General features: G+C 38.1%; 1 protein-coding gene across 2 annotated transcripts in view; it reads left to right on the plus strand.

Moving 5' to 3' along the window:
• The first annotated feature begins 1,105 nt into the window (after positions 1-1,105).
• Positions 1,106-27,906, plus strand: part of sin3b (SIN3 transcription regulator family member B) — a 29,676-nt gene continuing 2,875 nt past the window's right edge. The window contains exons 1-17 of one of the 2 annotated variants that reach the window (XM_055168426.2): positions 1,106-1,694; positions 2,959-3,065; positions 3,149-3,302; positions 6,509-6,847; positions 9,284-9,436; positions 9,550-9,672; positions 9,914-10,003; positions 10,085-10,203; positions 10,283-10,493; positions 12,402-12,518; positions 12,592-12,830; positions 14,444-14,627; positions 19,325-20,018; positions 21,151-21,320; positions 21,501-21,674; positions 25,173-25,265; positions 25,793-25,884. In XM_055168426.2, coding sequence (XP_055024401.1) covers positions 1,584-1,694; positions 2,959-3,065; positions 3,149-3,302; positions 6,509-6,847; positions 9,284-9,436; positions 9,550-9,672; positions 9,914-10,003; positions 10,085-10,203; positions 10,283-10,493; positions 12,402-12,518; positions 12,592-12,830; positions 14,444-14,627; positions 19,325-20,018; positions 21,151-21,320; positions 21,501-21,674; positions 25,173-25,265; positions 25,793-25,884 — 3,170 coding nt within the window. In that variant the 5' untranslated portion in view covers positions 1,106-1,583. Of the gene's footprint in view, positions 1,695-2,154; positions 2,459-2,958; positions 3,066-3,148; positions 3,303-6,508; positions 6,848-9,283; positions 9,437-9,549; positions 9,673-9,913; positions 10,004-10,084; positions 10,204-10,282; positions 10,494-12,401; positions 12,519-12,591; positions 12,831-14,443; positions 14,628-19,324; positions 20,019-21,150; positions 21,321-21,500; positions 21,675-25,172; positions 25,266-25,792; positions 25,885-27,906 lie in introns of those variants that run through there. The other variant, XM_055168427.2, reaches the window with a different exon arrangement.

Below are 27,906 nucleotides of genomic sequence, written 5' to 3' on the forward strand. Positions count from 1 at the left end.
ATAGAGCACGGAAAAACAACGAGTAACATTTTTATGCTGCACCATTAGTAATTCGTCCTCCGTCTGTATGTGCGCGTGCCAGCGTCCGTTTAAGTAGTGCACACATGGAGAGATGCGTTTCAGAAAGCAAGCAAACAAAAAATCTTTTTGTTCTTGACAGGGCACATACAAACAAAATGATCTCCACAGTATTCTTTTTCCAATAAAAACATTTGTTTATGTCTTAGGTTTATGTATAGATTAGGCAGAAGCCAGGTCCGTGCTTCTCTTAAAGAGACAGTAACCTCAATTACCCTACTTAAGTCTGTGTCATTAATGTTAATCAAACAATCCAAGACAAAGAGAAAATCACTTCTGTAGCTCTTAAAAATAATAATTATATTTAATTCATACAATAAAGTGTTATGAATTATTTGATTTGATTTCTGTACCTATGCTAATGTTAGCCCTTACTTAATGTGCAACTTTGTTCTTTTTATAAATGTTTGTAATTTCTTTATTTTTTTTTATAAAAAAATTGGTGAGAGGGGGGCCCCCAAACACATTCTGCTTAGGGCCCCTAAGAGGCTCGGGCCGGCACTGGATCTATGGGACCTCAAAAAATGTCCAAAATGTATTAAAATTATATAAAATACAACAAGCAAACATTTAAATAAGCTAAAACTAGTCAAAATCAAGATATTTTGGTATTTTCATTAACAATAATTATAATTATAATTAATGAAATAATTTTTTTAGTCATGACAAATTCTAGTAGGTTATATTTTATGGGCAGTTACTGTAAATGAGGGGCATTTAAATATTTTTGTTTGCAATGGGATGGGCTTGAAGTCAAAAAGAAATTCACTGGACTACAGGAAACAACAAATTACTATGCCTACTTCATACATTTCCCACAATTCCACACGTTTTATTGTTTATCATTTTATTGTTTATCATCATTACAGCATTTGCTTTTTAAAATAGCTTTTTTTCTTGGTCAGAGTAATCAGTGACCCACAAAACATTTTAAATCGATGCGAGATAACTTTCTATAACATTCAACCAATGAACAAAAACGTGTACAGAATCCCATTCATGCCCGTGGCCTGAGATTCCGTAAGCTCCACCTCCTTTCCTCACGTGCGCATGCGCGCTTGAATCCTCCTGAACTCCCTCCGTTTCCGCACGCTAGAAGATCGAGCAAGCTCACAGCTGCCGCCGAATTTAAAGAGACATGCACCACTTATTTAAATAAAACGACCACTGAAAAAAATCGATAGATTGTTTCCCGTTCTCTTTACGTTGAAATCGTTTGTGATTCGTTACCGACCCACGTACTCGATGCTGTAATCTCTGAAGTGAGTCAGAGGTCCGAACATACTTGCCAGGATCTCTTTCCCTTTTTGCGGGCTTGAGCTGGAAGTGCATACTGGAGTGTAACTGGGTGGCAGTAAAGTAGACTGGACTTGTGGGGGGAAGAGAGCTGGGTGGCCCCCTAAACGAAGTGGTTTTAGCTCGCCGGAACAATCTGCAAATACGGAGGAACGGTAAACCATCGCGGCTCGGGGTGGCTGTTGGTGTGTTGGGGAAGGAAACACACCATGGCGAAAATTCAGGCACACAGCAGCACTACGAAGCAAATCAACCAGATCCAAGACAAGGCCTATGTGGTTCAGAAGCAAGTCCAACAGCAGCACTTTCAGAAACTAAAGGTAAGAGGCGTTGCAGCAACGGGAGGAGAACAAAGTGCATGTGTGTGCTTTCTTACAATGGATCGTACATTAGGAAGTGCCGTGCTATTCGCGTGCATAGCGAAGCGTTCACGTTGTGTGTGTATGTATATGTGTGTGTGTAAATGCGTTTGAAAATCTTACGCACTATGCAACTTATCCGCACTGAGATCACAGATGATTTCAAGCTGGAAAAGTCTATTTATTTTCGCTTAACAGCACCGATTCCCGGTCAAAGCGATGTTAGTTCACCAGTCAAACGTGATGAAAGTCTATCTGATGAATTAAAGTCAAATGTTTCATTTTTGAACGGGCTGTTTTTTACGGCTGCTCTTTGTTAACACGAAAGCCGGTAGCTATTTACGCGTTCCTACAAACATCACAGTCTGTTTGTTTTATGATTCAAAATGTGTATTGCATTTGCATTGAAGTAGATAAGAGAGAGAGAGAATGATGAGGGGGGTTTTGCTCAGCTAACAGCTGCTTTTGTCATGAACGTGTCTCTCTTCGTTTAAACCTGACCTATAAAAGAAAATCAAAAAGTGTTTATTTAACACGTTTTAAGTGGTCCTCTTTTAAAACAGCAGTTCGACGCCGCCTCAATTGTATTGTGTTTGTTTTTGTTGTGAAATTTTAGCGGGTTGTTGTGAATAGCATTAGTGCTAACGCAGCACAGCTAAAAGAGTCATTGAGCGTCAACTGCCTTTATTTTCCTCGTTGAATGATATTAAACCCACAAAGAAAAGGTAAACGGGTTTGCTTTCCACTTATATACGTCGTTTTTACGTTTTAATTGCGTTAAATGGCTAAGCAAAGTCACTGAGGGTGGATTCTAACTGTCTTGTAGGTTTATTTAGGCGTCTTTTGGGGAAGATTCATGTTGTAGGACCCAGAGAGGAAAATTGAACAACTCAAGTGTTCATTTTGTTTCAAATCGCTCAGATTGTTCATTGTACATATTTGTTTCTGTTACTTGATAAGTGTATTTAAAGAATGACACTATATAAGTAGATGCTGACTCAAAGTCATTCATTCTAATGGGTCTCCACATCCTTTAAACAAGTAAGCTTCATGGGTTTGGACAGGGTGCTATGATTACACCATTGTTAAAACATGCAATACCGAAGACAGCTTTGGGATAACTGATATTACAGCTTATAACATCATTGTTGTACCGTATTATCGTCACATTACGTTTTATTGTTTTTTTGTATTTGGAAAGCTAATACGTTTTTCGATGCTGCAGGTGGAAGATGCCTTATCTTACCTGGATCAAGTCAAAATCCGGTTCGGAAATGATCCAGGAATATACAATAAGTTTCTGGATATCATGAAAGAATTTAAATCTCAAAGGTATGTTGTTGTCTATGAACAAGTGTGTTCCTTATCACAAAATAGCTTTTAATGAATGATTGTGTTTTTATCTCCACCAACAGTATTGACACGCCAGGCGTTATCAACAGAGTTTCTCAGCTCTTCCATGGACATCCTGACTTGGTGCTGGGGTTTAATGCCTTCCTGCCGCCTGGGTACCGGATCGAAATTCCCAAGAATGGAATGGCATTTCTCCAGTCACCTTTTTCCACACAGGTAAGACTTGGGGTGGATCAATAATTTACTATTTGTCTGTGTTTCCGTCTATGTTTTGTTATTTAGTTTACTACTTGTTCAGTGCTGGTGCAAATGTTACAAGGATAGTTCATGTTTTACCAAAAACAAATAATTTTGTCTCATGTAGAACATAAAATTCAGTTTTAGGTTGAAGATTAGGATAAATAAACAACATGCCCAGCAAATAATAGCTATGATTTTAATGTTTAAAGGAATATTCAATTTTCTTAAAAGAAAAATCCAGATAATTTACTCACCACCATGTCTTCCAAAATGTTGATGTCTTTCTTTGTTCAGTCGAGAAGAAATTATGTTTTTTGAGGAAAACACTGCAGGATTTTTCTCAGTTTAATGGACTTTAATAGAGCCCAACATTTAATACTTAACCTCAACACTTAACAGTTTTTTTCAAAGGAGTTTCAAAGGACTATAAACGATCCCAAACGAGGCATAAGGGTCTTATCTAGCAAAACGATTGTCATTTTTGACAAGAAAAATAAAAAATATCCACTTTTAAACCACAACTTCTCGTCTAGATCTGGTCGTGTTGCGCCAGGTGACCCCACGCAATACGTCATGACGTCAAGAGGTCACAGAGGACGAACGCAAAACTCCGCCCCAGTGTTTACAAATCTGTTGAAAGAGGACCGTTCCTACGTTGTTGTATATCAACTGATACTAATTAATGTCTTTGTGTCAGTTTATTGTTTAAAATGGTCCGCAAATGTGCGTTTTATATATGTAACACGTGACCCACCTACGTCACTACGCATTTACGTTAGGTCGCGCTGGACCAGATCTAGACGAGAAGTTGTCGTTTAAAAGTGGATGTTTTTTATTTTTCTTGTCAAAAATGACAATTGTTTTGCTAGATAAGACCCTTATGCCTCGTTTGGGATTGTTTATAGTCCTTTGAAACTCCGTTGAAAAAAAGTGTTAAGTATTAAATGTTGGGCTCTATTAAAGTCCATTAAAAACGAGAAAAATCCTGCAATGTTTTCCTCAAAAAACATAATTTCTTCTCGACTGAACAAAGAAAGACATCAACATTTTGGATGACATGGTGGTGAGTAAATTATCTGGATTTTTCTTTTAAGAAAATAGAATATTCCTTTAAGTTAACTCGGGGTTCCCATGGGTTATGACATTTTTGGAATATCATGGAATTTTAAAAGGTCTTTTCCAGATATTGAAAGTCAGGGGGATTTAATATATATTTTTTGAATGTAATCCGCTTGTTACCCTGTGATGCAAAAAAACCCATTTCCGGGTCCAAGCCTTCGCTGAATACAATTTAAACAGCTGTTTATTTGGTGTTGTTTATGGATTTCAGACATTTAAGCTACATTTTTATAAACTCAAGGTGTACACTCACTGCATTATCCAGGCTCACAGCATCACAGACAGGTCATGAAAATTCAGTTTTTAGTCCGGGAATTTGACTTGGAATGGAACCGTTAACTAGACTCAATATAGCCCGGCTATGAGTAACCCACTTCCAGGGTTCCCGCGGGTCCTTGAAATCCTTGAAAGTTTGTGAATCTGGGGGAAAAAATTCAAGGACCTGGGAAGTTTTTGAAAATATAGATACATAGATACAGGTCATTCAAAGTGCTTGAATCTATTTTATGCAAGAAAAAAAATCCATATTATTTCCTGTGTAGTGTAAGATAATATCATAAAATTCTAGACTTTTTAAGCACACTCGCTTTAAATGCTTGTATCTTCTGTATGCGAATGTTGATTTATACCAAAATGCTTTTTTGCATAGTTGTGTTTGACACATGAAAACATCTCGGGTTGCATATGTAATTGTTGTTCACTGAGAAGGGAACGAGACACTGCGTCTCCCTTACCATACTTTCTGCATCCCTGTAACACCGTCTTTGGCAATATTTCAGATAGCGATATACTTCCTTGCTCCTGCGTCACCCTGTCTTTGTCGTTAAGCCATTGGTTGAATTTGATATACACATTCAGACGCACTTACCCCTGGAGGCGCCCCCAAAGTGTCACCGTAGCGACGCAGCGTGAGTTCCCTTTAGAGGGAACTGTAACAATGTATCTTAAAAGGTAACACGATGTAACCTTGCTCTCTTGTAATGTGTCCCCACATTTAGTCTTTGGATTTGCGTGTATTGAACCTAGAAAGTCCTTGAAAGGTCCTTGAATTTGAAGTTAACTAAGGTGTGGGAACCCTGCACTTCTAGCCGAAATAAACGCAAAGTTGGGTACATGTCGTTTTTGCCAAAATAATTTGAGAGATGTATAAATTTCCATCATGTAAGCAAAGTTAGCAGTGGTTACAAGGGGTTTGTTTTTATCTAGGCTGTGTTTGGACGTCTATTAGACATCTTTAAGATGCAAAATTGCTTGCTGGGTGGCTGTGTTATGACAATGTTTTGTCCTTTGAATACAATTGCATTGATAAATCATGCACAAAAAAACTTTTATTATTTAAATAACAAAGGTAAGTTTACATTTCATACTGACTTAATAAACTTCTCTTTCAATCTCTTTGGGACAGTTTCCTGGACAGGGCTTATCCTAGTCCTAGACTAAAATGCATGTTTGAGCTGCTTTAATTATTTTAAAACACCTTGTCCTGTTTAATTGTAACATATTTCGTTGACATTGTTTTGACTTGAGATACACACCTAAAGTGTTTTTTGTAAGGTATGTTTGTTAAAACTTCTTTAATTACCTACTATTAATAAGGCCTAGTCCTGGAATAACCTAAACCCTGTCCGGGAAACCAACCCGTAGTCTCTTAAAACACAATGTAATGGATTAATAGATTTCTTAAAATTTAATATTAAATTCTTTTTGTTTTCAGTTTCAAGTGCAGTTACTTTATGGTTTATTAATGATTTTAGTTGGTCATGGTAGTTTGTACATGCATTTTTTTTACAGTTTAATAACAAAAATATAAAAATTTCCTTCGTTTTTTATTTCCTCTTAAAGGGCCTTATGCAGAATGCTTAAGCATGATGGGTTAAAATTACTGCGAATTGTATCCAATCAATGTCCATACCTTCAAACCTTTGTATATTGGTTTAAAACAAATATTCTTTATTTGTGGAAATCAACGCACAATGTTGTTTTCTGTAAATAAGAATTTTGTTTTCCTGTTTAATGAAGATAAATATAAGTATGACTTTGTGATTTTCATTCTTTCTCTGAAGGTGTCTCCAGGTCCAGGAAGGAGCACGGGCAGTTCTGTGGTCAGTGCTGCTTCGTCATCATTGGCTGAAGCCGGGTCATCTCAGAACGAAGCGGTTACTTCTCCAGAGAGCATTGCTTCATCTTCTGGCCCTCCTGAAAATTCGTCCAGGTTGTCGCTTCCTCTTCCCAGCAGGGAGAGCCAATCACAGCCGGCCACCACATCAGTGTCACCTCCCACATCAGAGCCAAGTCCGGTGGAGTTTGACAGCGCCATCAGTTACGTCAACAAAATCAAAAATAGGTTTTTGGACAACCCCGAAACCTACCGAGCGTTTTTAGAAATTCTACATACGTACCAGGTAAGTTCAAAAGTGAAACTAAATGTTTACAGTAGTGATGCAGGGTCTCTGCTCAGTTCTCTACCCTATTTGTGACCCTTGGCAGGAAATCCAAATCGATAACACAATAATAGATCTGCGTAAAGAAAACTACACAATCATATGTTGACTTTGTCAAACAGCAGTATGGTACATGACTTTGTTTGTAGGCATTTTGTTTTAAACTTGTGCACCCTGACCTCCAGAAGTTGCATATCAGATTAAAGCTTGTAATTTTGGCGAGTGTCTTCTATTTTTTGTAAGCAGACAAAGAATAGGTGCCGACTCTTTTCTGCTTATTGACTGACATGCATGAACTTTCGCTGATGTTTTAGAACACATTCAACTAATTCCTGTCAAGCATAACAATGTAAACAGTCATTTTATCTAATCTGAATTAAAACAAAATAAGTTAAGTGCAAACATATCTGTGTGTTAGACCTTGGAGGTTAAATAGATTTTTCCTTCAGTATTTTAATGCTTATTATTATAATACCGTATTTTCCGGACTATAAGTCACACTTTATTTCATAGTTTTGCTGGTCCTGCGACTTATAGTCAGGTGCGACTTATATGGCAAAATTTATTCATACTGACTAACATGAACCAAAAGAAAACATTACCGTCTACAGCCATGAGAGGGCACTATATGTTGCTCCTGTAGCCTACCCCTGAAAAAACTGTTAACTGAAACATTAACTTAAAGATAACAGAGAAAGACTTAATAAACAAAATGCTCCCAAAAAGAATAATCATTTTCTAAATAAATGCGACTTATAGTCAAGTGCGACTTATAGTCCGGAAAATACGGTACTTAAAGGGATAGTTCACCCAAAAACGAAAACAAATATCATTCATGACTCGCCATCATGTCGTTCCAAACTCGCAAGATCTCCGTTCATCTTCGGAACACAGTCTAAGATGTTTTATATCTAGTCTGAGAGCTTGTTGACCCTTCATTGAAAATCTATGTACGGTATACTGTCCATGTCCAGAAAGGTCATAAAAACAATCAAAGCAGTTCATGTGACATCAGTGGGTCAGTTAGAATGTGATGAAACATCAAAATACATTTTGGTCCAAAAATTACGACTTTATTCAGCATTGTCCTCCCTTCCGCGTCTGCCGTGAAGCGCATACACGAGACCAAATTCACGCGACTGCAGCGACGCGGATGATGTGTTATCCTCAGACATGTTTGCAAAGTTTTTTTTTCAAACTTACACCGTGCGTCTTCTTCACACTGTAAACAAAGCCCGGGCGCACAAATAAAAACAGCTGGGGCGCGCCAGATAACACGTCAACCGCGTCGTACGTCATCCGCATCACTGCAGTCACGTGACTTTAGTCTTGCGCATGCGCTTCACAACAGACGCAGAAGTGAAGACAATGCTGAATAAAGTCGTAATTTTTGTTCACCGCGGGTCCCCTTACATTGAAGTTGCCATTTAGCACCGTCATGTTTCTACAGTAACCCTAAATGGACAAACTGCTCTACAAAGCGTGTTTCGTCACTACGTTATCTCAGACGATGACGTGTCAAGCTGCATTCAGACTAGCAGAGCGACGCAATCTAATTTATTTCAATGTAAGCTTGGTGACTTCCAGCGACACGAGCGACAGTAACAGTTGGCGAGTGGATGGGATATGTCCAGTTGCGCGACAAAGTTGCAAAATGTTTATTTTTATGCAAATTATGAGCAACTTTCGGGAGCGACTACCAAGAGAACGAAGCAGTGGAGTTCACGTCATCTGTCTCTCATCAGTTACTCGAGTGGACGGTACTCATTTGTTTATGACAACCAGGTTTAGAAATGCTTATTTTCATATGTGAATGGCGAATGACACACAGCGACAAAGTCACTTATTATGTTAATGTAGTGTATGTCCTGTGTTGGCTACCGTAACTTCTCTGTGTTCCGAAAGAAGCGAGGAGTAAGCTATGGACTGATCCGTTGGTTGCAGTTCACAATCTCACCACTAGATGTCGCTAAAATCTACACATTGTTCTTAACTTAAGTCACTGTTTAATTAGCTTGTTTTTGTTTTTATTTTGTTGCTTATAATAATTACTTTACGACTGCTACCTGAAGTTTAGTATCGTAACAACCCTGCTTCAGCAACTGAAATCCTCCTCCATGTTTTCTGCTGAATATTTTGTTACGCTTTTTTGTACCAGTGTTGATCTCCCAGCTTTATTTTACATATTTTACTTCCTTTTAAATTTTATATTTATATTTTACATGCCATGAATTTGGCAGATTCATATTTGAAAATATGAAAATACTGTGCAGATCCAACCGCTGGCACCAGTGATCACTTATCAGTGCTGAAGGAAATGGGTTCTCGTACTGTTTCAACCCATCCCGTAAACACATTGATGTTCATTGATTTTGTGGATTCTGTGTCCATCTACAGAAGGAGCAGCTGGAGGTAAAGGAGAACCGAGGCCGAAGCACTGGAGGAATGACTGAAGATGAGGTTTTCTCTAAAGTGGCGAGTCTTTTTAAAGGCCAGGAGGATCTGCTTGCTGAGTTTGGGCAGTTTTTACCGGATGCAAAGAGATCTCTGGTGAGTAGTAATCAGACTTGAAACATAGCCGATAATTATTTGTATATATTTTGACTAAATAATGTTGTATCTCTGTATGTCAGGAGATTTAAGATTTGTGTCTTGGATTACAGTTCACTGGAGGCTCTTTGAACGCCAAAGACCATCTGAAGAAAGCCGATGAAGAAGAAATGAATAAACAGAGCAAGAAGAGACCCAGACCTATGTTATTGCCGCACATGACACCGCTTTTGAAGGTCAGAGAGTTTATCTTAAATATGGTGTGACGTGTAACATAAGCATCACCCTTTATTGTTAATGGTTAAAAGTCAGCCCCAAACCAAGCTCCCATCACTAGTTAATATCTTGGTTGTGCAATGTTTTTTTATTCAACTTCTAAACAGGTTTTTGTATTTGATTACTTATTAGGCTTGGATAGAAAAGTATTTTAAAGACCTAAAAGTCGTTAATTATACTTAAACTTTTTCATCCGTGTAGAAAAAAATGAAGTATTCCTGTTCCAAAGATCCATCATTTGCCTCTGTCGGAAAACATGGAGTCCTGCGGGAATTCACGTTTTTTGACAAGGTGAGAATAGTGTGCCAGCATTAGCCTCATGATTCTTACATTAAAATTGTTATTTACATTATTATAATTTTATGGTTTCAGGTTCGTCGTCTACTCAAAAGTCAGGAGGTGTATGAGAATTTCCTGCGCTGCATAGCCCTTTTTAATCAGGAAGTGGTATCGGGGGCTGAACTCCTGCAACTTGTGACTCCATTTTTAGGGTAATAATTTTTTTCAATTTTTTTATCAAATATTATCATTGCTTTTGTACTCGTATGACCCTTGTGAATCATTCTGTAGGAAGTTTCCTGAACTCTACACCCAGTTTAAGTCATTTTTGGGCGATAAAGAGCTGTCTCATGCAGTCTCAGGCCTGTCTGACCGATACATGGAGGGTGGAGGCAGAGAAGTGGACTACGCCTCCTGTAAACGCCTGGGCTCAAGCTACAGAGCCCTGCCCAAGACCTATCAGCAACCTAAATGCAGCGGCCGTACGGCTATATGCAAAGAGGTATTACGTTTTTTTCACAACTGGATATTCATCCCAAATTTGTGCAAGAAATATCTGATGTATAAAACATTAAATAAAAAAATACAGACGCTTTACTAGGAAGGGTGCCATGTACATGTGGTATAAATGTTTTAACAAGTAGTAATGCATATATGAGGAGTTTGGTTCCAAAACGTGATAAACTGCACTTTTTTTTGAGTTACCGCCAAAATCAGTATTGTATCTTGTCAGTATTAAAAAATAAATTCTTAATTTACGCAAAATCCAATATCAGCCGCGTTATTCTGTCATCTTTTTTCCCAAAACGCGATAAACACGTCCTCTTTTTCTGCAGAATGCAATAAATCTGCTCAACAAATCACAGTGCACCATTCCATGCACTGTAAACAACAATGGCGCCGCTTTGAATAAACACGTAATCCTAGTTTTCCTCATCTACTTTGTGATCAACAAACAAACAAAAACAAAATAATACTTTGTTGGCATTGATAAACCTGTGGTGGTTTTCTGTGACGGGAAAGAAACGTAAGCCATCAAAATCTAATAATTTACATGAGAGGCCCTCGGGAGACGGGTGCTTGTTCTCCCGACAGCATCAAGCTTCTGTCATGCTAACACATTGACCCCAGGGGATCTTATAAAAAACTTTCCATTATTTTACTTGAAGCCCACGAAAATCGAGCAGGACCAAAATATTTTACAGCTGGTCGCTGTCAAAAAAGTTCAGCGACGATGTCCCAAGTATAACAGCAGCAATGACAGTGTTATTAATATGACAATGTAAGTGTTTTGATTAATGCCATTAATGATTATTTTTTTAATCCGTGTATACCACTAGTCAACTAAATGAATATAACATGGCAAAGATGAATGCACATTTATATATTGATTCAATAGATATATAGCATTTTGAAGAAAAAAATTGTGGAAAAAAATCCGTTTTTATAATAAATCTTTGAAAATCAAATTATGGATTAGAAGTTTGTAACAGAAAATAGTGGTTTTCATCTTGTCACTTTCTTTGGTACAGAAAACATGTTTTTACCGAAATTGGTCAAAATAGATTTATTGCGTTTTGGAACCAAACTCATCATACATCTATATATTTATGTGTGGATTGCATTACGGCAGTGAAATAGATTGCAAATGCGATATCTTACCCCGGATTTCCACCCACTGCGGAGCGGCTGCAGATTGGCTCCGCTACGTTACGACTCCGCCGTCCGCCAATACCCACCAGTTCCGTATTTGTTGCAAGAGCGGCTGCATGCAGAAGTGATGAGGACCCATGAGGTCTCGCAAATTCACGTGATGATTGCGCGATACCTATGTATTTATTTGAAACTCCCCCTGGCTCTGTTCTTGTCTATTATTTGTTGTTTCGGTATTAATGACTTTATTTGTGTGTGTTTGTAATGTTTGTATTGCAAAGATTTAATAAAAAACACGAGTTCTCGCGAATTCAGGTATGATCACGCGATAAAGTCATGGTTCCGCCCTGCGGAGTTGTCTGGCATCCGTCAAAAATAGAAGCTCTGCGTATTTGTGCCGGAGGGCTGCGGATAGCCGGAGCTGTGACGGATTTGGAGCGCAGTCAGTGGAAATACACACATTGACTTGAATGGAAACCGATTTACTCCGCCGCGGATCTGCAGCCTTTCCGCAGTCGGTGGAAATGGGGGGTTATTGATTTTAAGGAAAGTACCTTTTGGTCAAGAACATGAAATTCAGTGTTTTTAGTTGGCTGGGTCACTCATGTTATTACCTGGTATCTGCGTGAAATATTGTCATCTCAAAGGCCACACATTAAAATTTTCCAAACAATGATATAGCAAACAGTGACACTTCTACGAAGTCATGTAGTCAGAAACATTGTAGTATTTACATCAGTTTAAACTTGTTTTATAGGTGCTGAATGATACCTGGGTCTCATTCCCGTCCTGGTCTGAAGACTCCACTTTTGTGAGTTCCAAAAAAACACCTTATGAAGAGCAACTTCATCGCTGTGAAGATGAACGGTTTGAGGTAAGATGAAAAGATTCAGGATTTTAGCTTCTAGGTTTTACTCAAAGATTTGAACCTTATTTTTGCTTGATAGCTGGATGTTGTCTTGGAGACTAATTTGGCAACAATCAGAGTTTTGGAAAGTGTGCAGAAGAAGCTAGCCCGCCTTTCACCTGAGGATCAGGAGCGCTTCAGATTAGACGATTGTCTGGGCGGCACCTCTGAGGTCATCCAGCGGCGTGCGGTCTATCGTATTTATGGCGATAAGGCTCCAGAGATTATAGAGGGTTTGAAGAGGAGCCCGGCCACGGCGGTACCAGTAGTACTCAAAAGGTTTGTATTTACCTGCTTATATGCTCTTGTTCGCTCTCTGTCTCTGCATGACTTTCATTTATTGTTGCATGCAAAATGAAAGCATCTCCATTTAATGGAATTTTTTTTCCCTTTCAGTATTTTTTTAATCACAATTTCATTTACTTTACATGTATGCGTTTGGCGAATCCAAAGCAACTTACAGTGCATTACAAGCTATACGTATATACAGAGCAGGGTGCATTACTTATGAATTGTAATCCGTTACTGATTACAAATTACATGACAAAATTTGTAGTCAGTAATATAATCTCTTAGATTACACATCATTGGTAATGTAATCTGACTACTTTTGGATTACATTTAGATTACTTTTGACATCTTATATATTATTTTTCCCTCTTTATATATTTGAAATCAAATATTTAATTCTATTTCACCAACAAGACCTTTAAAAACTCTTTAAAGTGCAATGTACAGGCAGTTAATACTTCACAATACTAACACTGATTTTTTGCTATTAGTGTCAACTGATAGTAACACACTGAATAAAACAAAATCACTCTTTATGAATTTAAAACATAATTACTTAATTTTAAGTAAATAAATTGCAAAAAAACTATTGAATTTCACAAAATGCACTGCAACAACACTGCTAGGTCTAAAATTTCACCTCCCAAAAAAACCTGAAGTGTTTCTTTAAATCGTAAGTTTCATTAAAAATAAAATGGTTTCTATACATCCAGTAAGTTTGATTTTGACATTGGTGTGGAAATAAATAAAATTGTCTTTAGAACCGCACTGTCAAGAAGGTTTATCGCTGTTTACTTGAACAATATTAAAATAGTATTTCTATTGTCATAATCCTATTTATTAAGGTTACAGGCCAAACACAACAAATATACAATAATTCTGTTTTATTTATTATTTTTTGTTAATTTTAGCTTTTTTTGATGCCATTAAAAAGTCTGGCATGGCAACTTAAAAACTGAACCAAAATATTTCCTCCAGATCTGCTTTATTTTAAATAAAATAAGTAATACGTAAAAAACAGACGGACATCAGTGGTTATATGTAGATAGATTCATTGTTGGTCGAAATTATTGCTAGGGACAGTTCAGTGTTCCCTGGATATTGGTAGGGACATGTCCCTACCGTCCCTACCCAAATCAACGCCTTTGCATTCAGTGATCAAACGCTGAGTGCTGCTCCATTTTGCATCTTTTCTAACGTAAGCGGTAGGTAAATTTATTATGAAAAATGTAAAAAAATAAGAGATTTACAAAATTGTAAACATCATACTGCCATAGTGTGAATAATATGTAATCATGTAATCCGTAAAAAAGTAACGGTACTCTGATTACGAATATTTTAAAATGTAGTTTAATCCAATTACAAGTACTTGATTTTTGGAATCTGATTACATAATCCAGATAACATGTAATCCGTTACTACCCAGCTCTGCGTATATAAGCATGTGTGTTTCCTGGGAAACCAATTCACAACTTTTAGCACGGCTAATGCAGTGTCCTACCGACAGAGCTACAGAAACAGATTTCCCAGTCTGTTTGCAAACATGGTGCAAAATCTAAGCGTTAGCAAAAGTAAATGTATGTATTATTTATTTGCCATAGATTGAAAGCTAAAGAGGAGGAATGGAGAGAGGCCCAGCAGGGCTTCAATAAAATCTGGAGAGAGCAGTACGAGAAGGCGTACCTGAAATCGCTGGACCACCAGGGTGTGAACTTCAAACAGAATGACATGAAGGCTCTTCGATCCAAGAGTCTTCTCAATGAAATCGAGAGCATCTATGATGAGGTGAGCGTCTACAAGATCAGCTGAGTGTCTCGGTAGCTAAATAAAGGGGTTTGGAATGGGAAGCGGTTTTGTCTATTGCCTGATCTTTTTGTAAAATGCTTTAAATTTAATTCAAACTGGTGGATTTAAATTAGGATACAAATCAGAAGACTTGAGTGTGAGTTATAATTACGCCGTAGGCTATGCCTCAGTTTTCATTTATACTCGCAATTATGTGAATGAGTGTGGAATGATGTGATTTGTAGTCTTCACCTCCATTGCCATGTAAATCAATCCAAAATAGTTACGTTATAAAATAAGCCAACTGTGTAGCTTTGTAGAAACGACAACAGAGAGCGGTGTGCTAGACGGTACAAATACTACTTCCCCATGCGGTGCTGCGCAGATGTGTGGCATCAAAGTCGCAAGAGTCCTTTCTTAATCGCTATATCCACCTTATTTTCAAACGCAGAAGTCAGTAATGTGACGTATGTCCCTTCTTTGTGCGAGACGTCCGTTTCAATAGCCGGCCAGTAGAAAACAGTGTGGTGGGAGAATGCATGAAACATGATTTAAACCGTTGTGGTAAATATTTGCTACACCTGCCATGTATGAACCAGTGTGAGGATGAAATGAAGAAGTGGCCTGATATATCATATGTAGATGGAGTCAATAATTTTGTGTTGTTGCTCGGTGGTGACGGGTCTGCAATGTTCAACTATAAAAGCACAGAGACATACAAGTATCTTTTCAATGGGAAAGTCAGTCGAGTGTTTGTACATGGAATAGACCAAGAATTCATGTTTTTAACCTTTCAGGCGTTAGTTTAAAATGTCACAACTGTCCCTCTGGTGTGAGTTTTTTTTTTTAACTGCAATTATTAATTAACAACAAAAGTATGTGCAAAACAACATTACAAACTATTATAAACACTAACTAAAAAGTAGTATGTCGTATATATTCTGTACTGTCAAGGCCCTGGGAAGTTTTTGAAAATATACATACATAGATACAGGTCATTGAAAGTGCTTGAATCTATTTTATGCAAGAAGTTTTCTGGAAAAAAATCCATATTATTCCATGTGTAGTGTTCACTTTAAATGCTTATATCTTCTGTATTTGAAAATAATAAACACCCAAGGTGTTTATACGAAGACACTTATACGAAGGTTACCGCACAGACATTGCTTTGGGGGTGCATTTCCCAAACAACTATGTAACTTGCTGCTGAACAAACATAATGCGATGCATAGATGGAGAAACTAACTACCTTGCCACGACTGTTTTCTTGAAAGCATAGTAACTTTGCCGCACATTCGTCGTTTGAACCATGTTGGTTTAGCAACATAGTTGATGATGTCACGTGGGAGGTGAAGTACTAATTAATCGGTGCAAATCGATTTAATGTCAGTTTATTGCTGTAAATAACATATATTGCATCGGATGACTTGTGATTTTGTTATCGTGATTTAGTTATCTGTTGTTTATTTTAAAGATATATTATTTAACGCGCAAGTTCCCTCTTACGTCACTCCTCCCAGGGATTCCCCAGGGTCTTAAAGCTTGTAGGACTGCGCACATGCACAGTTTTCAAATGCAGTACTTTAATTCTGTTTACAAACTTAAAGACGTAAAATAATTTTTTATATATATAGAATGATGTGTATATATAATGTTTTTGCTTATTTTGTTTAAAAGCATGATCCAAGCAAGTCTACATATTCTATTAACAAGGAACGATGCTTTCAACGACAGGTAAAGAGCTGTCGTTCAAACCACACAAGTTTGCGATGCAGCTTGCGAATGTTCGTTTGAACTATGGTTTCGAAAACACCAAATCCTTGACCTTCGTCAGTAACGACGTAACTTATGACAGTAGTTGGCTAATGATGCTTTTGGGAAACGCACCCCTGGTTGGTTATTTTAAGACATTTAACAGGTCAGGTGTGTGTTTATTAAAAAAAATGCATACATGTGGAACTTTTCTCAACTAATCAGACTAAAGCACTGTGGTATAAAATGTAGATAACAAATAATTATGGGAGTTATGTTGTTAGTAAAAATATCTGAAACGAACGGCTAAAGGATTAATCGATCTTATCGATTAATTGTGCAGCACTAGATCAAGTATTAAAGGCATTCATTTATTGCATACCGCTGGAATATATATATTGCTAAATGAACATGATATATTGATAACTATCATTATAATACTACAAAATATAGAACACTATGCCATAATATATTTTAATGCAAAAATCATACATATTGTGATTTTTAAAAGGTTTATTGAACAGTTTTGAATCCCAACATGGGTAAAAGTGAAAGGGCACCAGCTTCAAACACTCGGGCCAGAGACCGGTTTAATTTAGAAACGGTACATGGCTTTATTGTGATAACAGATGCTTTAGTCAGAAGCTATTGCATCTTCATTCTTTCCCAATGACAACAGAGGACAGTGTGTAATAAGAATATCTTACTCCAAGAGTCTCGTGTTTCATGCAGATAACGGCAAGTTCTCTTTCTATTTGTCATGCTGAAAGCCTGTGGCTGAACTTAAAGCTAAAGTTTTATTTATTTGTTGTTGGTTTTTCATGTTTTGCTGTGTTGTCACATTTTCTGACCAAAACAACTGGCATGAGAAGCCTTTAGGGGACAAGTTGTGAAGTCAAGTCATTTGTATTCATAAAGCACTTTTCACAGTACATTGTTTCAGAGCGGCTTTACAGCGAATCAGCTCAACAGCGACTCATTTGATGCTGCAGTATGTTTCAGAGAAAAGCCTCTTCGGAAGATTAAAGTGTTTTTGTCTTGAGCAGGCCAAAAGCAACTGGAAATGACTGAAAATCTCTTTAGATGATAGAAATGAAAGAAAACCTTGCCACGCTGTCTTTGAAGCCAGCAGGATTTGTTTATTGTGATGCATGTATATATTAGGGTTGTGCCAATAGATGATACTATCGTCTATCAGCGATATTCTGACATATGGCCAATAGTGGGCCTTCATGACGATAGTTGGCATGTTTGCCCATTTATAGTTTTAAACTATTTTCATCTTAGTTTAACATGTGCATTGCGTGCTTTTCCTCACATGATCGGGTTTGTTCATTTACTAGCATCTTTCATTTACTAGCCGTCCTTCAACGTGATGCCCAGCTGATGCCTGACCAAACGACCACCGGCAGAACCCGTTTAATCTCCTTACTCGTTTACATATATACAGTATATATATATCTCCCAAGGGTTTTTTCCTCCTAGGACTTTTTTCTCCCGGCTAAAAAGTCCAGGTTTTTTCTCCTAGGGGGTTTTCAACCCGGGGAGTCAGCCTTCATTGGCTTAAATTAGCACCCTCTTCTATACATTACATGAGTAATACGCTCGCTTATAATGTTGATTCATTGCCGCAGCAAATTCTGCTGCTTATGCTATCTGTATTATGTTATGCTATCGAAAAATATTGATTTTTCAGTGTTTTTCCCTGCTTCTTTTGATAAAGCTGCTTTGAAACAATTACTAATTGTGAAAAGCGCTATATAAATAAAATTAAATTGAATTGAATTTACCGCGTCTAGTTTGCCGCTTGAACATTTTGACTGTACTTGCGTCATTCGCACGTGATATTCTAGTCATCGAGACATACACGCGGAAATTCGCGTTATGGGAGGGAGTTCTGCGACTCTTCTCGCTTTTGTAATCACGTCACTACTAGTTTTTCTAGTAAAAGTAAAAAAAATTCAACTTGTGCGTTTCCCATGGCAACGCTCAATTCGTGCGAATAAGGTGGAATCGCGTCAACTGCGCTGCGCTAAAAGCCTCTTCACATTGACTTAACATTGAAATCACTCATGCTTGACGGCTCTACCGCGGCTGGTGTGATCGCAGCATTAGGGGTTTAAAACCAGCGAGTGTGTCGTTTTCACTCCCTGGCATGCAGTAAATTTCAGATTGCCTATGCTTTAATGACGCGCTCGCCGCTCGGATTAATGGCATCAGTTTTAATAAGGTTGAGGTTTTGACGGTGTTGCCCTTAAGAGTAAATCAGCTTCTTTTTTTGTCCACCAATCGAGTTGCTTGTCATAAATGAGTAAAAAATGTAAAATAAGTAAACTATTGCCCCCATCGTGTATCACAATCTCACAGGATGACGATAGGACGATCTCACAATGGGGCAATGTGAAAAAATGGGTCATTGACATTTGGCTCCCCTTGTGATGTCAGAAGGGGATAATTCAGCCCCTTTATCTGGACTATCCAACCACAGCACTGCCATTTAGTGCAGAGATCAACTAATTTGCATATTAAAGGACACACCCAAAACATTTTTGCCCACACCTAAAAAGTGGCAATTTTAACATCCTATAATAAATTATCTATATGGTATTTTGAGCTAAAACTTCACATATTTTCACCCAAAATTGAACATTCTGAACGAACTGGTCCTGACAGACCTGTATGAGTTTCTTTATTCTGTTAAATACAAAAGAAGATATTTTCATAAGTGACGGTAAACGCACAGTTGATGGTACCGATTGACTTCTATAGTATTTGTTTTTCCTAGTATGGAAGTCAAGGGGAAGTCAAGAAGCTCATACAGGTTTAGGACAACATAAGGGTGTGTAAATGTCAGAATGTTAATTTGTGAGTGAACTATCCCGGTAAACATCTGTCTTCAGTTTTGTTAAGGTGTTTTGAACAGCTCTTTTTTTCTGTGTTCTCAGAGGCAAGAGCAGAGCACAGAAGAGAGCGGTGTGGGTCAACAAGGTCGCGACGGATCCGGCGGCAATCCGGCCAGTGAGCCCCACATGATCTTCACCTATGAGGACAAACAGATCCTGGAGGATGCCGCCTCCCTCATCATCTACCACGTCAAACGACAGCCCACCATCCACAAAGACGATAAGGACCACATCAAACGCATCATCCAGCACTTCGTTCCAGACCTCTTTTTCACCCGCCGTGGCGAGCTGAGCGAGACAGAAGATTTCACAGACGAAGAAGTCGAGGGGGAGGATGGCTCCGCCCAGGGAGGTGGACTTCTGACGGCAGGTGGACAGCAACCAAATGACGAATCTAGGCGAAGAAGATGCACTTCCCCTCAGAACATGGACACGTCCGCAGCTCCCCGCGGCGTTAACCAAGAAGGTGGGTCGTCGGTGGATCTTCGAGACCCTGAGGCGGAGCACCAGAAAGAGTTGGATGGCGTCTACAACCTGTTCTTTGTTAATAATAACTGGTACTTCTTTCTGCGGCTACACCAAACTCTGTGCTCACGGCTGCTGAAGGTTTACAGGCAGGCGGAGAGACAACTACTGGAACACCGGGCGGAGCAGAACCGGGAACGACTGCTTATGGGAGAGGGGCGCAGGGAAAAGTCGAGTGACCTCGCTATGGAGCTGCGCCTTAAACAGCCAAGTAAGTAGGCTTGATGCGTGTCAGCACATGCACTTTGATGTAAAACCGGTTTATTGCCATTACTAAACGGGTGATTCTCACGAAATCCAGATTTAGAAGGTGTCCAGAATTTTTAAAAAGCCCTTGAAGCCATTTTTTGCACATATAAGATTAAGGTCTGAACTTACTATAATCATTATTTTTGAGGATTTAAAACATATTACCTATAGAATTATTTACTTTTTTTTAGATTATCATTATCAAAAATGATCATTACCGCAACATGATATTACATTATAATATATGGATTTACAAACTCATGTTTCGGTAATGAGAACTAAAAAGTTGTATAGGTACTATGACAAACAAAATTTCAACTTTTATCTGGAGAGAAAAATAATAACTGCTTACCTGGTAGACTTCTTGGGTGTCACAGACAATAGGCATTATGTCCAGCTACACTACTTCCTGAACTTCAGCCAGCTCCTTGTTTCCTGTCTGCCATTATTGGACAAACTGATTAATCCAGGTGTGCCTGACCTCAGTAGTCACAACAACAATAATCAGACACACCTGGATTAATCAGTTTGTCCAATAATGGCAGACAGGAAACAAGGAGCTGGCTGAAGTTCAGGAAGTAGTGCAGCTGGGCATAAAGCCTATTATGTCCCTTCCAACTATTTTTTTTTTTTATAAATGTTAGTTCCTTGAGGGGTTAAACAGTGATTGAAAATTGTTGGGGAGGATGAGAAAATTAGTCTTGGACACATTTATATTCCTTATTATTGTCTCTACATTTACCAATGATCACCAAATACCACATGTTTCTTTTCTGTAAATGTTTATAGGATAACATGCACTGAAGCTTTTTGTTTTTTAGATTTTTTAATTATAAATATTTCCATATCAAAGAACCCAAATCCAGTCATGGACACGTTGCGGTAATGAAATGTTGAAAAAATTGGTTTGCATATTGTCATTTGAAATCATGTGCAAAATAGTACATGAAGAGATGTTTGTAACTGTATTCTTCTTATTTTGGTAGCCTACTTTTTTATCAAAATGTTTCATGACGCATCATAAGTCTAATTTTGCGAGAATCACCCAAATGGTGCTTGCTAATAAGGAAACATGTTTATTGCTGTTGTATCAGGCGAGGTGGAGTTAGAGGAATATTACCCAGCATTCCTGGACATGGTTCGCAGTCTATTAGATGGAAACCTGGAGTCCACACAGTATGAGGATACACTGCGAGAGATGTTCACCATTCATGCCTACATCGGCTTCACAGTCGACAAGCTGATCCAGAACATTGTCAGACAGGTGGGTTTATTTTAAGTTGGATGTTGTTTCACTTACTTTTTCTTGTCTCTACTGTTTCTGTGCTAAAATAATATATTTTCTATAATGCTGCTTTGTAAACAATGCAAATTAAAGTGGCAAATAAAATCGTTTTTGATTTAAATTGAATGTGCTCATCTTGTCTCTGTTTGGTTCTCGCAGCTTCAGCACCTGGTCAGTGATGAAGTGTGTCTGCAGGTCACTGAGCTGTACCTTTCGGAGAGAAAGAGGGGAGCTGCTGGTGGAAATCTCTCCTCCCAGTGTGTTCGTGCTGCATGGGAAGCCAGTTATCAGTGGAAGGCAGAGAGAGTTATGGCAGAGGAGAACTGTTTTAAGGTTTGCATTAATATTCTCCTTGACCGCATAATGCTTTAACTCATCAGTGGCGGGGAAAGAGTTTTCTCGCTAATTAAAGGTCCAGTTCTTTCTGTATTTTTAAAGCTTTGATTATGTTTACAGTGCGGAATATAACGTGTTCATGTTTCACGTGTAAAAAATGTGGCAGTTTTCAAACGAAATACGTAATGAGTTCTGATTGTGTAGTTTGTTTAGTGTGTTGTGATTTGACAGCAGCTTAGCTTAGCCAGAGCCGTTTGAGCCAAAGCTGTTTTTTTGACGTCATTCAATCGGGAAGTAGAGGGCTGTAATCCAAACTGGCCATTCGCTTGTATAAAGAGGAATTCTTTTAAAGACAATATATCGCCTGCAGTGAACTTTGAGCTTTATCATTTTACAGGTATTATTTATGCTCTAACAGCTAGGGCTGGGTATCAATTCAAATTTCAAGGATCGATTCGATTCCGATTCTCAAGATCTTGAATCGATTATCGTTATTCGATCTGATCCGATCTTTGAGATTTAAATAAGTGTTTTTGAAAAAAGCTTTTTTCCAGCTGTTACCTGAATTACAGGACTGTAGTTATGCAACATACTATTTGCATTTCTGGATTTTTCAAAACAATCGCTTGCTTAACGTTACTGACTGCCATGTTCATTGTTTTAATGTCCTTCCACCAATTCAATGACGCAGCAAGTTTAGGTTATTAATTATTAAATCGATACTCTGAGTTACGGATCGATCTTAAGAAATTAATATAAAAATTGATTCAGAATTGGTGAATCGTTTTTTGCAACACAGCCTTACTAACAGCAACATCACACACTAACTAAAGTTTGAAAAAATGTGATCAGGAAGAACGTGACCTTTAAGAGAAAACGCTTTTCTGTCAAAGATGAGTTTTTACGTCAATCCATATTTCTGCTATTGCGAAGTAGGTGGCACCCTTAAGCCGAGGGTATACTAGGGACATACGCGTATGACGTAATTTTCGTGATCGGGAGGGTCTGCGGCCGTCCATGCGCACCGTCCGCGTGCAGCCCAAAATTTGAAGCCACGCGGACAGTCGCATACGACAGCACATGCTAGGGTTGCATGATTTGTGCTAAAATGTGAATCACGATTTTTCTCCATGGGAACTGAGATCCCGATTCTCTCAAACGACTCTTATATTTTCAACAAAAAAACATTTATTGCACTCAGGTAAAAAAAAAGTGCTGCACAGGACTTTTAGTTATAATAAAGTGTCTTAAAAGTCTCTCTTCGTATTTTAGACCTCTTAAGATGAGTACTTTAAAATTTGTTAGCTGGTGTAAACAAACAATAGAATTTTGACACTTCTAAATAAAAGTAATTGTACAAAAAGCACAGGTCTTATTTATTTTAATCAAACTGGTTAACCTTAAAACTTTAAAAACACGAAACCTTTAAAAAAACACTAAACGGTGATACAGAGGCTTCACTTCTTCCAAGAACAGAAAGCTGTGGAGCATTTCTGTTCTTTGTTCTCTTGTTGTTTGTTCTAAACTTTTTTTGCAGCGGTGGATCCGCTACTTTTCTTCATCTATCCTATTCTATCTATTTTTATGTACTGTAAATGTTGCAAATCAGTGCAGCCCTGATAGCCTGGTAGAGTAATAATTTGAATAAGAAATTATTTGTATTGCGTATACGTGTCCAACGCAGCCATCCGCGTGTAGACGCGGGGAGTATACGTGGAAAGCTGCGCGGACACGTGCGCTTGCGAGCCGGACGTGAAAAAAGTATACCCCGGCCTTTACCCACCTTATAAAACACTGTAGCATATACATATCCGAAAGCAGTAAATATTCTGTGTATGTTTTGATCATCGTTCTGAATTTCAACTCTAACAAAAGTCCTTTACAAAAATGCAAACATCTCAGCTTTTTGTTCAAAACTTGGTCTTTTTGAATATCCCTTACCCATATTTAAGAGGTGATTAAAAAAACGAAGATGAGGATGAAAAAGTTTGTTTCAAGCAAGATACTTTGTTCTTTCATTTGATATATTGTATGTAAGGGATAATGTAGAGGCAGCCGGTAGTTATCGGGAAATAAGCCCCGACAGTGTCATCAGGACCCGGCGCGAAGCTCTATTTTGTCAAGTTCAGTCTCAGTAAGCTGTCTGTGTCTTGTCGTGGTTGTCCAGTGTTTGTCTAGCCTGACGTTGTCATACTCAATTCTAGTCAGAATTTGAGTCTGATACCGCTCCATTGAGCTATAATTATGAGGCGTGTCTCAACCGAAAATTGCCTCTGCACTCAATTGGATAGACCTACGACCAATCAGAGCAATGGAGTGTGTGACGTATGTTGAAATTACGTCTTTGCAGCCTGACCGAACTGCTAGTTATTTCGCTACAATGACACTAACATTGTGATTATACTGAGTTAGCGAATGCACATCAACACCTACTATGTTTACAACATTTCGTTTATATCACAACATGAAGTATTTACTAAGTCATAGAGTCAGACTATCCGTTACCATTTGTACGTTAGGTGAACTTCATCCACGACGATACCCATTACGTTGGCTTGAAAATATTGGAGCCTAGCATGTCCCTCCACTTATTCAGCAGCCACGATTCCGGGCTTCCGAAAAGAAGCTGGCAACGACCGCTAATTATATCAATCTCGTCGTGCACGCCGAGTTGCATCGCCGTGATAACGTTAGCCATTTCAGTTGCGACCAACTTTTGCCGAATAGGAAGGACGGCAAAAGCATCAACAAATGCCCTGCTCGCGTTTCTCTGTTCCTCTTTTAAAATTAATAGTCTGTCGATATCTTTTAGAACAGACTCAATGTCAGAATTCACACATCTGAACTCTACAGCGGCAGCCATTCAACACACGCGCTCTTTGGTGACGTGGTTCATTACGTTACTGTTGATTATCTGTCCATCATCGTATAAAGCCCGCCCTGACAATTTGATTGGTTCGACCAGCATTTGTCCAAGCATAGTAGCTCCTCAACGCAGAAACCCCAGACCGATATTCCCGTTTTCAAAATCTTGTGGGCGGGGGTAAGATCGGCTGGCACCCAGGCTAGTGTTTGTCACAAGATGGCGCCAAACAGTAATCTTCATTGATCTTTATTGGCGCAGAGCGATTTTCTCGTACAAGTAGTACCAACTATGCGTTATTACTTTGGAGCGGTTATTATTTGAAAAGAACGAACCTGCAAATGTCTCAACTGACCAATCAGAATCAAGCCTTCCAGAGAGCCGTGTAATAAGTTTATATATTTAAAGAACAACATTTTCAGGAAGACAATAAACTTTTGTAAAAATCAAAAAAGTGCTGTTGCTGGCTGTCAACTTAAAAAAAGTGCATTAAATGCAGTTAAAAGTCGCTTATAATCCTGTCCTGTTTCCTCTACAGTTTTTGACGACAACAATCTTTGCGTCTTAGGGATGCATTTGTTTGTAACAGACTTGATGTCGTTTACTATTTAAATTTTTCCCTTTTTCACCAGGTGATGTTCTTACAAAACAAAGGTCAAGTAACATTAACAATCGAACTGCTGGACACGGAGGAGGCCCAGGGTGACGACCCACTAGATATTCAGGTACTAAAAGTCAGGAAAAAGCTATTTACTCTTTTCTTTCTTAACTTCTTTCTGTAATTTTCTCATCCTCATGTATGAATTTCTTTTTTCTGATGAACACATAAGTTCACATAAGATATTTTGAAAAATTATTGTAAGCACACAGATAATTGTAACCATTGACTTTCATAGTAGGAAAACAAATGTTATGGAAGTATTGTAATAAATAATGAAGAAGATATTTTGATAAATGATGTTAAGCACACAGTTGACGGGACTTATTTTTGTTTTTCCTACTATGGTAGTCAATGGTTACAATCAGCTGTGTGCTTACCATCATTTATCATAATATCTTCTTTTGTGTTCATCAGAAAAGGTTTAGAACAACATGAGGATGAGAAAATGATGACACAATTTTCATTTTTGTGTGAACTATCCCTTTGATAATAATATTTAATAAATTGTAGATGTTAACGATAAAACAAACTAAGTTGTCTTGTTTTTTTGTAGTAGTCTAATCATATATATATTTGATTGTCTTGTTTCAGAGTCTGTCTAATTACATGGAGCAGTATATAGGAACTGAGACAGTGTGCTCGCAGACAGAAGGCTACTACTTCAAGCCTGTATTTCTACCCAGGTAAAAACTAACGGCTCTATTTGTATTTAAACTTATTTTGTCTCTCCCTTTATTTAGTTCATATCTTTATCCTAACAGTGCATAAATTCAAATCATTTTTAAATAATTTTACATCTACATCAATATTTTGTTTTTATAGTACTGTTTATAAAAGGGTTAGTTCCAGTTCTTGATTCTTGTCTGTCAGTAGCTGTGTTTTATTTACTGCACAGCACCCTTAGTAGCATAAATATATGTGAAACATTCTGTTACTGTTTATAGTCAACCAGGGACTATTTTGTTCTTGCGGATGGGAGGGGATTAGTGATTTTACATCATGAAAGTTGTGCCGATACATATTTTTGCTTTGAAGGTGCATGTAACTTTTAGAAGGATCTCTGAAAACGATATTTTCAGTGGTGAAAATTATCTTAGAATGAGCCATTTTTATCTACATACACCACAGATCCCTTTACATGAAAGTCACCATTTTGCGCCGCCATGTTTCTACAGTAGCCCTAAATGAATTTACAGAGAGCGCATTTCACCACTGCGTTGTCTCAGACAATGACATGTTTGTCCTGTGGCGGCCACCGTAGCTTCTGTATGGGGGTCTCAATCAGCTCCCGCAGTCGTGAATCAGTATATCGTGTACACGGGTTTGGGCACTGGTAAGGACCCTTGCTCACTAAACATTTGGACTTATTTTCCTAGGTCGTGACTGCATAAGCATGTTGTGATAATTTACAAATGTTATTCATCAACAGCAAAACTGAGTTAAAAAAACAACAACATCTTTCTGACTGGTTAATGTATATTTTTCACTTTTTGATGTTTTTTTTAACCTTTTTGAATATTCTCTACATATCTGTGCATAAATTTGGAGGCATATTACATTCAAATATTAAGTAGATTGTGGTCTCTTCCTGTCTAGCATTGTGTGTTTATTTTGAAGCAGTGGTTTTCAAACTGGGGGCCCTGAGATGATGCCAGGGGGGCCCCAGTTTAATGACTTTTTATAAAATGCATTCATTTATCATAATTAAACCTCAGAAAAATAAGGCTATTAACCAACACGATTACATTGCATAATTTAATGTTTTATTTAATTGAAAGGTTCCGTTTTGGAAACGTTTTATGTCATAAATTTTCTCTGGGGGGGCATGAAGAGATGCACCGTAGACAATGGGGGCCACACGGTGAAAAAGTTATATGCGCAATATAACATGTGTTCATGTTTCACGTGCAAAAACGCAGTATTTTTCACACAGTTTACTTATCTGTATAGCGCTGTTTTCACTGTCCTCAAAACGAGCTAATGTCTGTCTTGTTCTATGCAGTCCCTCCTTCAGAAATACATAACGAGTTCTGATAGAGACAGAGCGCAGCGCGTCATAATCTGAAAACCACGCCCACCCGGGGGGAAAGCAATCCAACCGTCTCCATTGACTTTGTATTGCGATAAGCTGGCTCCTTGTCATTTCTGGCTTATAACAAAAAAACTGAATAATGCCTAAAAGCTGCTGTGTGACAATATGTACAGCTAACAAGCCAAAGAACCCAGAAATAAGTTTTTATTCGAGCCGTAAAACCCAGCCTTTAAGGAGAATAAAGTGGATCGCCGACTACGTTTCCCCCTAGTGGATGCAGTTTTACTAATAGTAGTACTATGAAAAGTTGTCTGTTTCCATTTCTGTGTCTTTAAACGCTCGTTTTTTAAGTCGACAGCTTATAAAAACGTATTTTTTTTTTTTTTTTTGCTTGTTAGATGTACACCTTGTCAAACACCAGCTTTTAGGTATTATTCTGTTTTTAAGTTTTTAAGTTTTTGTAAGCTGTCGACCTCAAAAAACGAGCGTTTAAAGACACAAAAGTGGAAACAGACAACTTTTCATAGTAATACTATTAGTAGAACTGCGTCCACTAGGGGAAAACTAAGTCGGCGATCCACTTTTTTCTCCTTAAAGGCTGGGTTTTACGGCTCGACAGCTTGTGGGGACTTGTTTCTGGGTTCTTTGGCTTGTTGGCTGTACTACTTGTCGC

This window comes from Misgurnus anguillicaudatus, chromosome 5 (genome assembly GCF_027580225.2).
Source record: "Misgurnus anguillicaudatus chromosome 5, ASM2758022v2, whole genome shotgun sequence".
Lineage (NCBI taxonomy): Eukaryota > Metazoa > Chordata > Actinopteri > Cypriniformes > Cobitidae > Misgurnus > Misgurnus anguillicaudatus.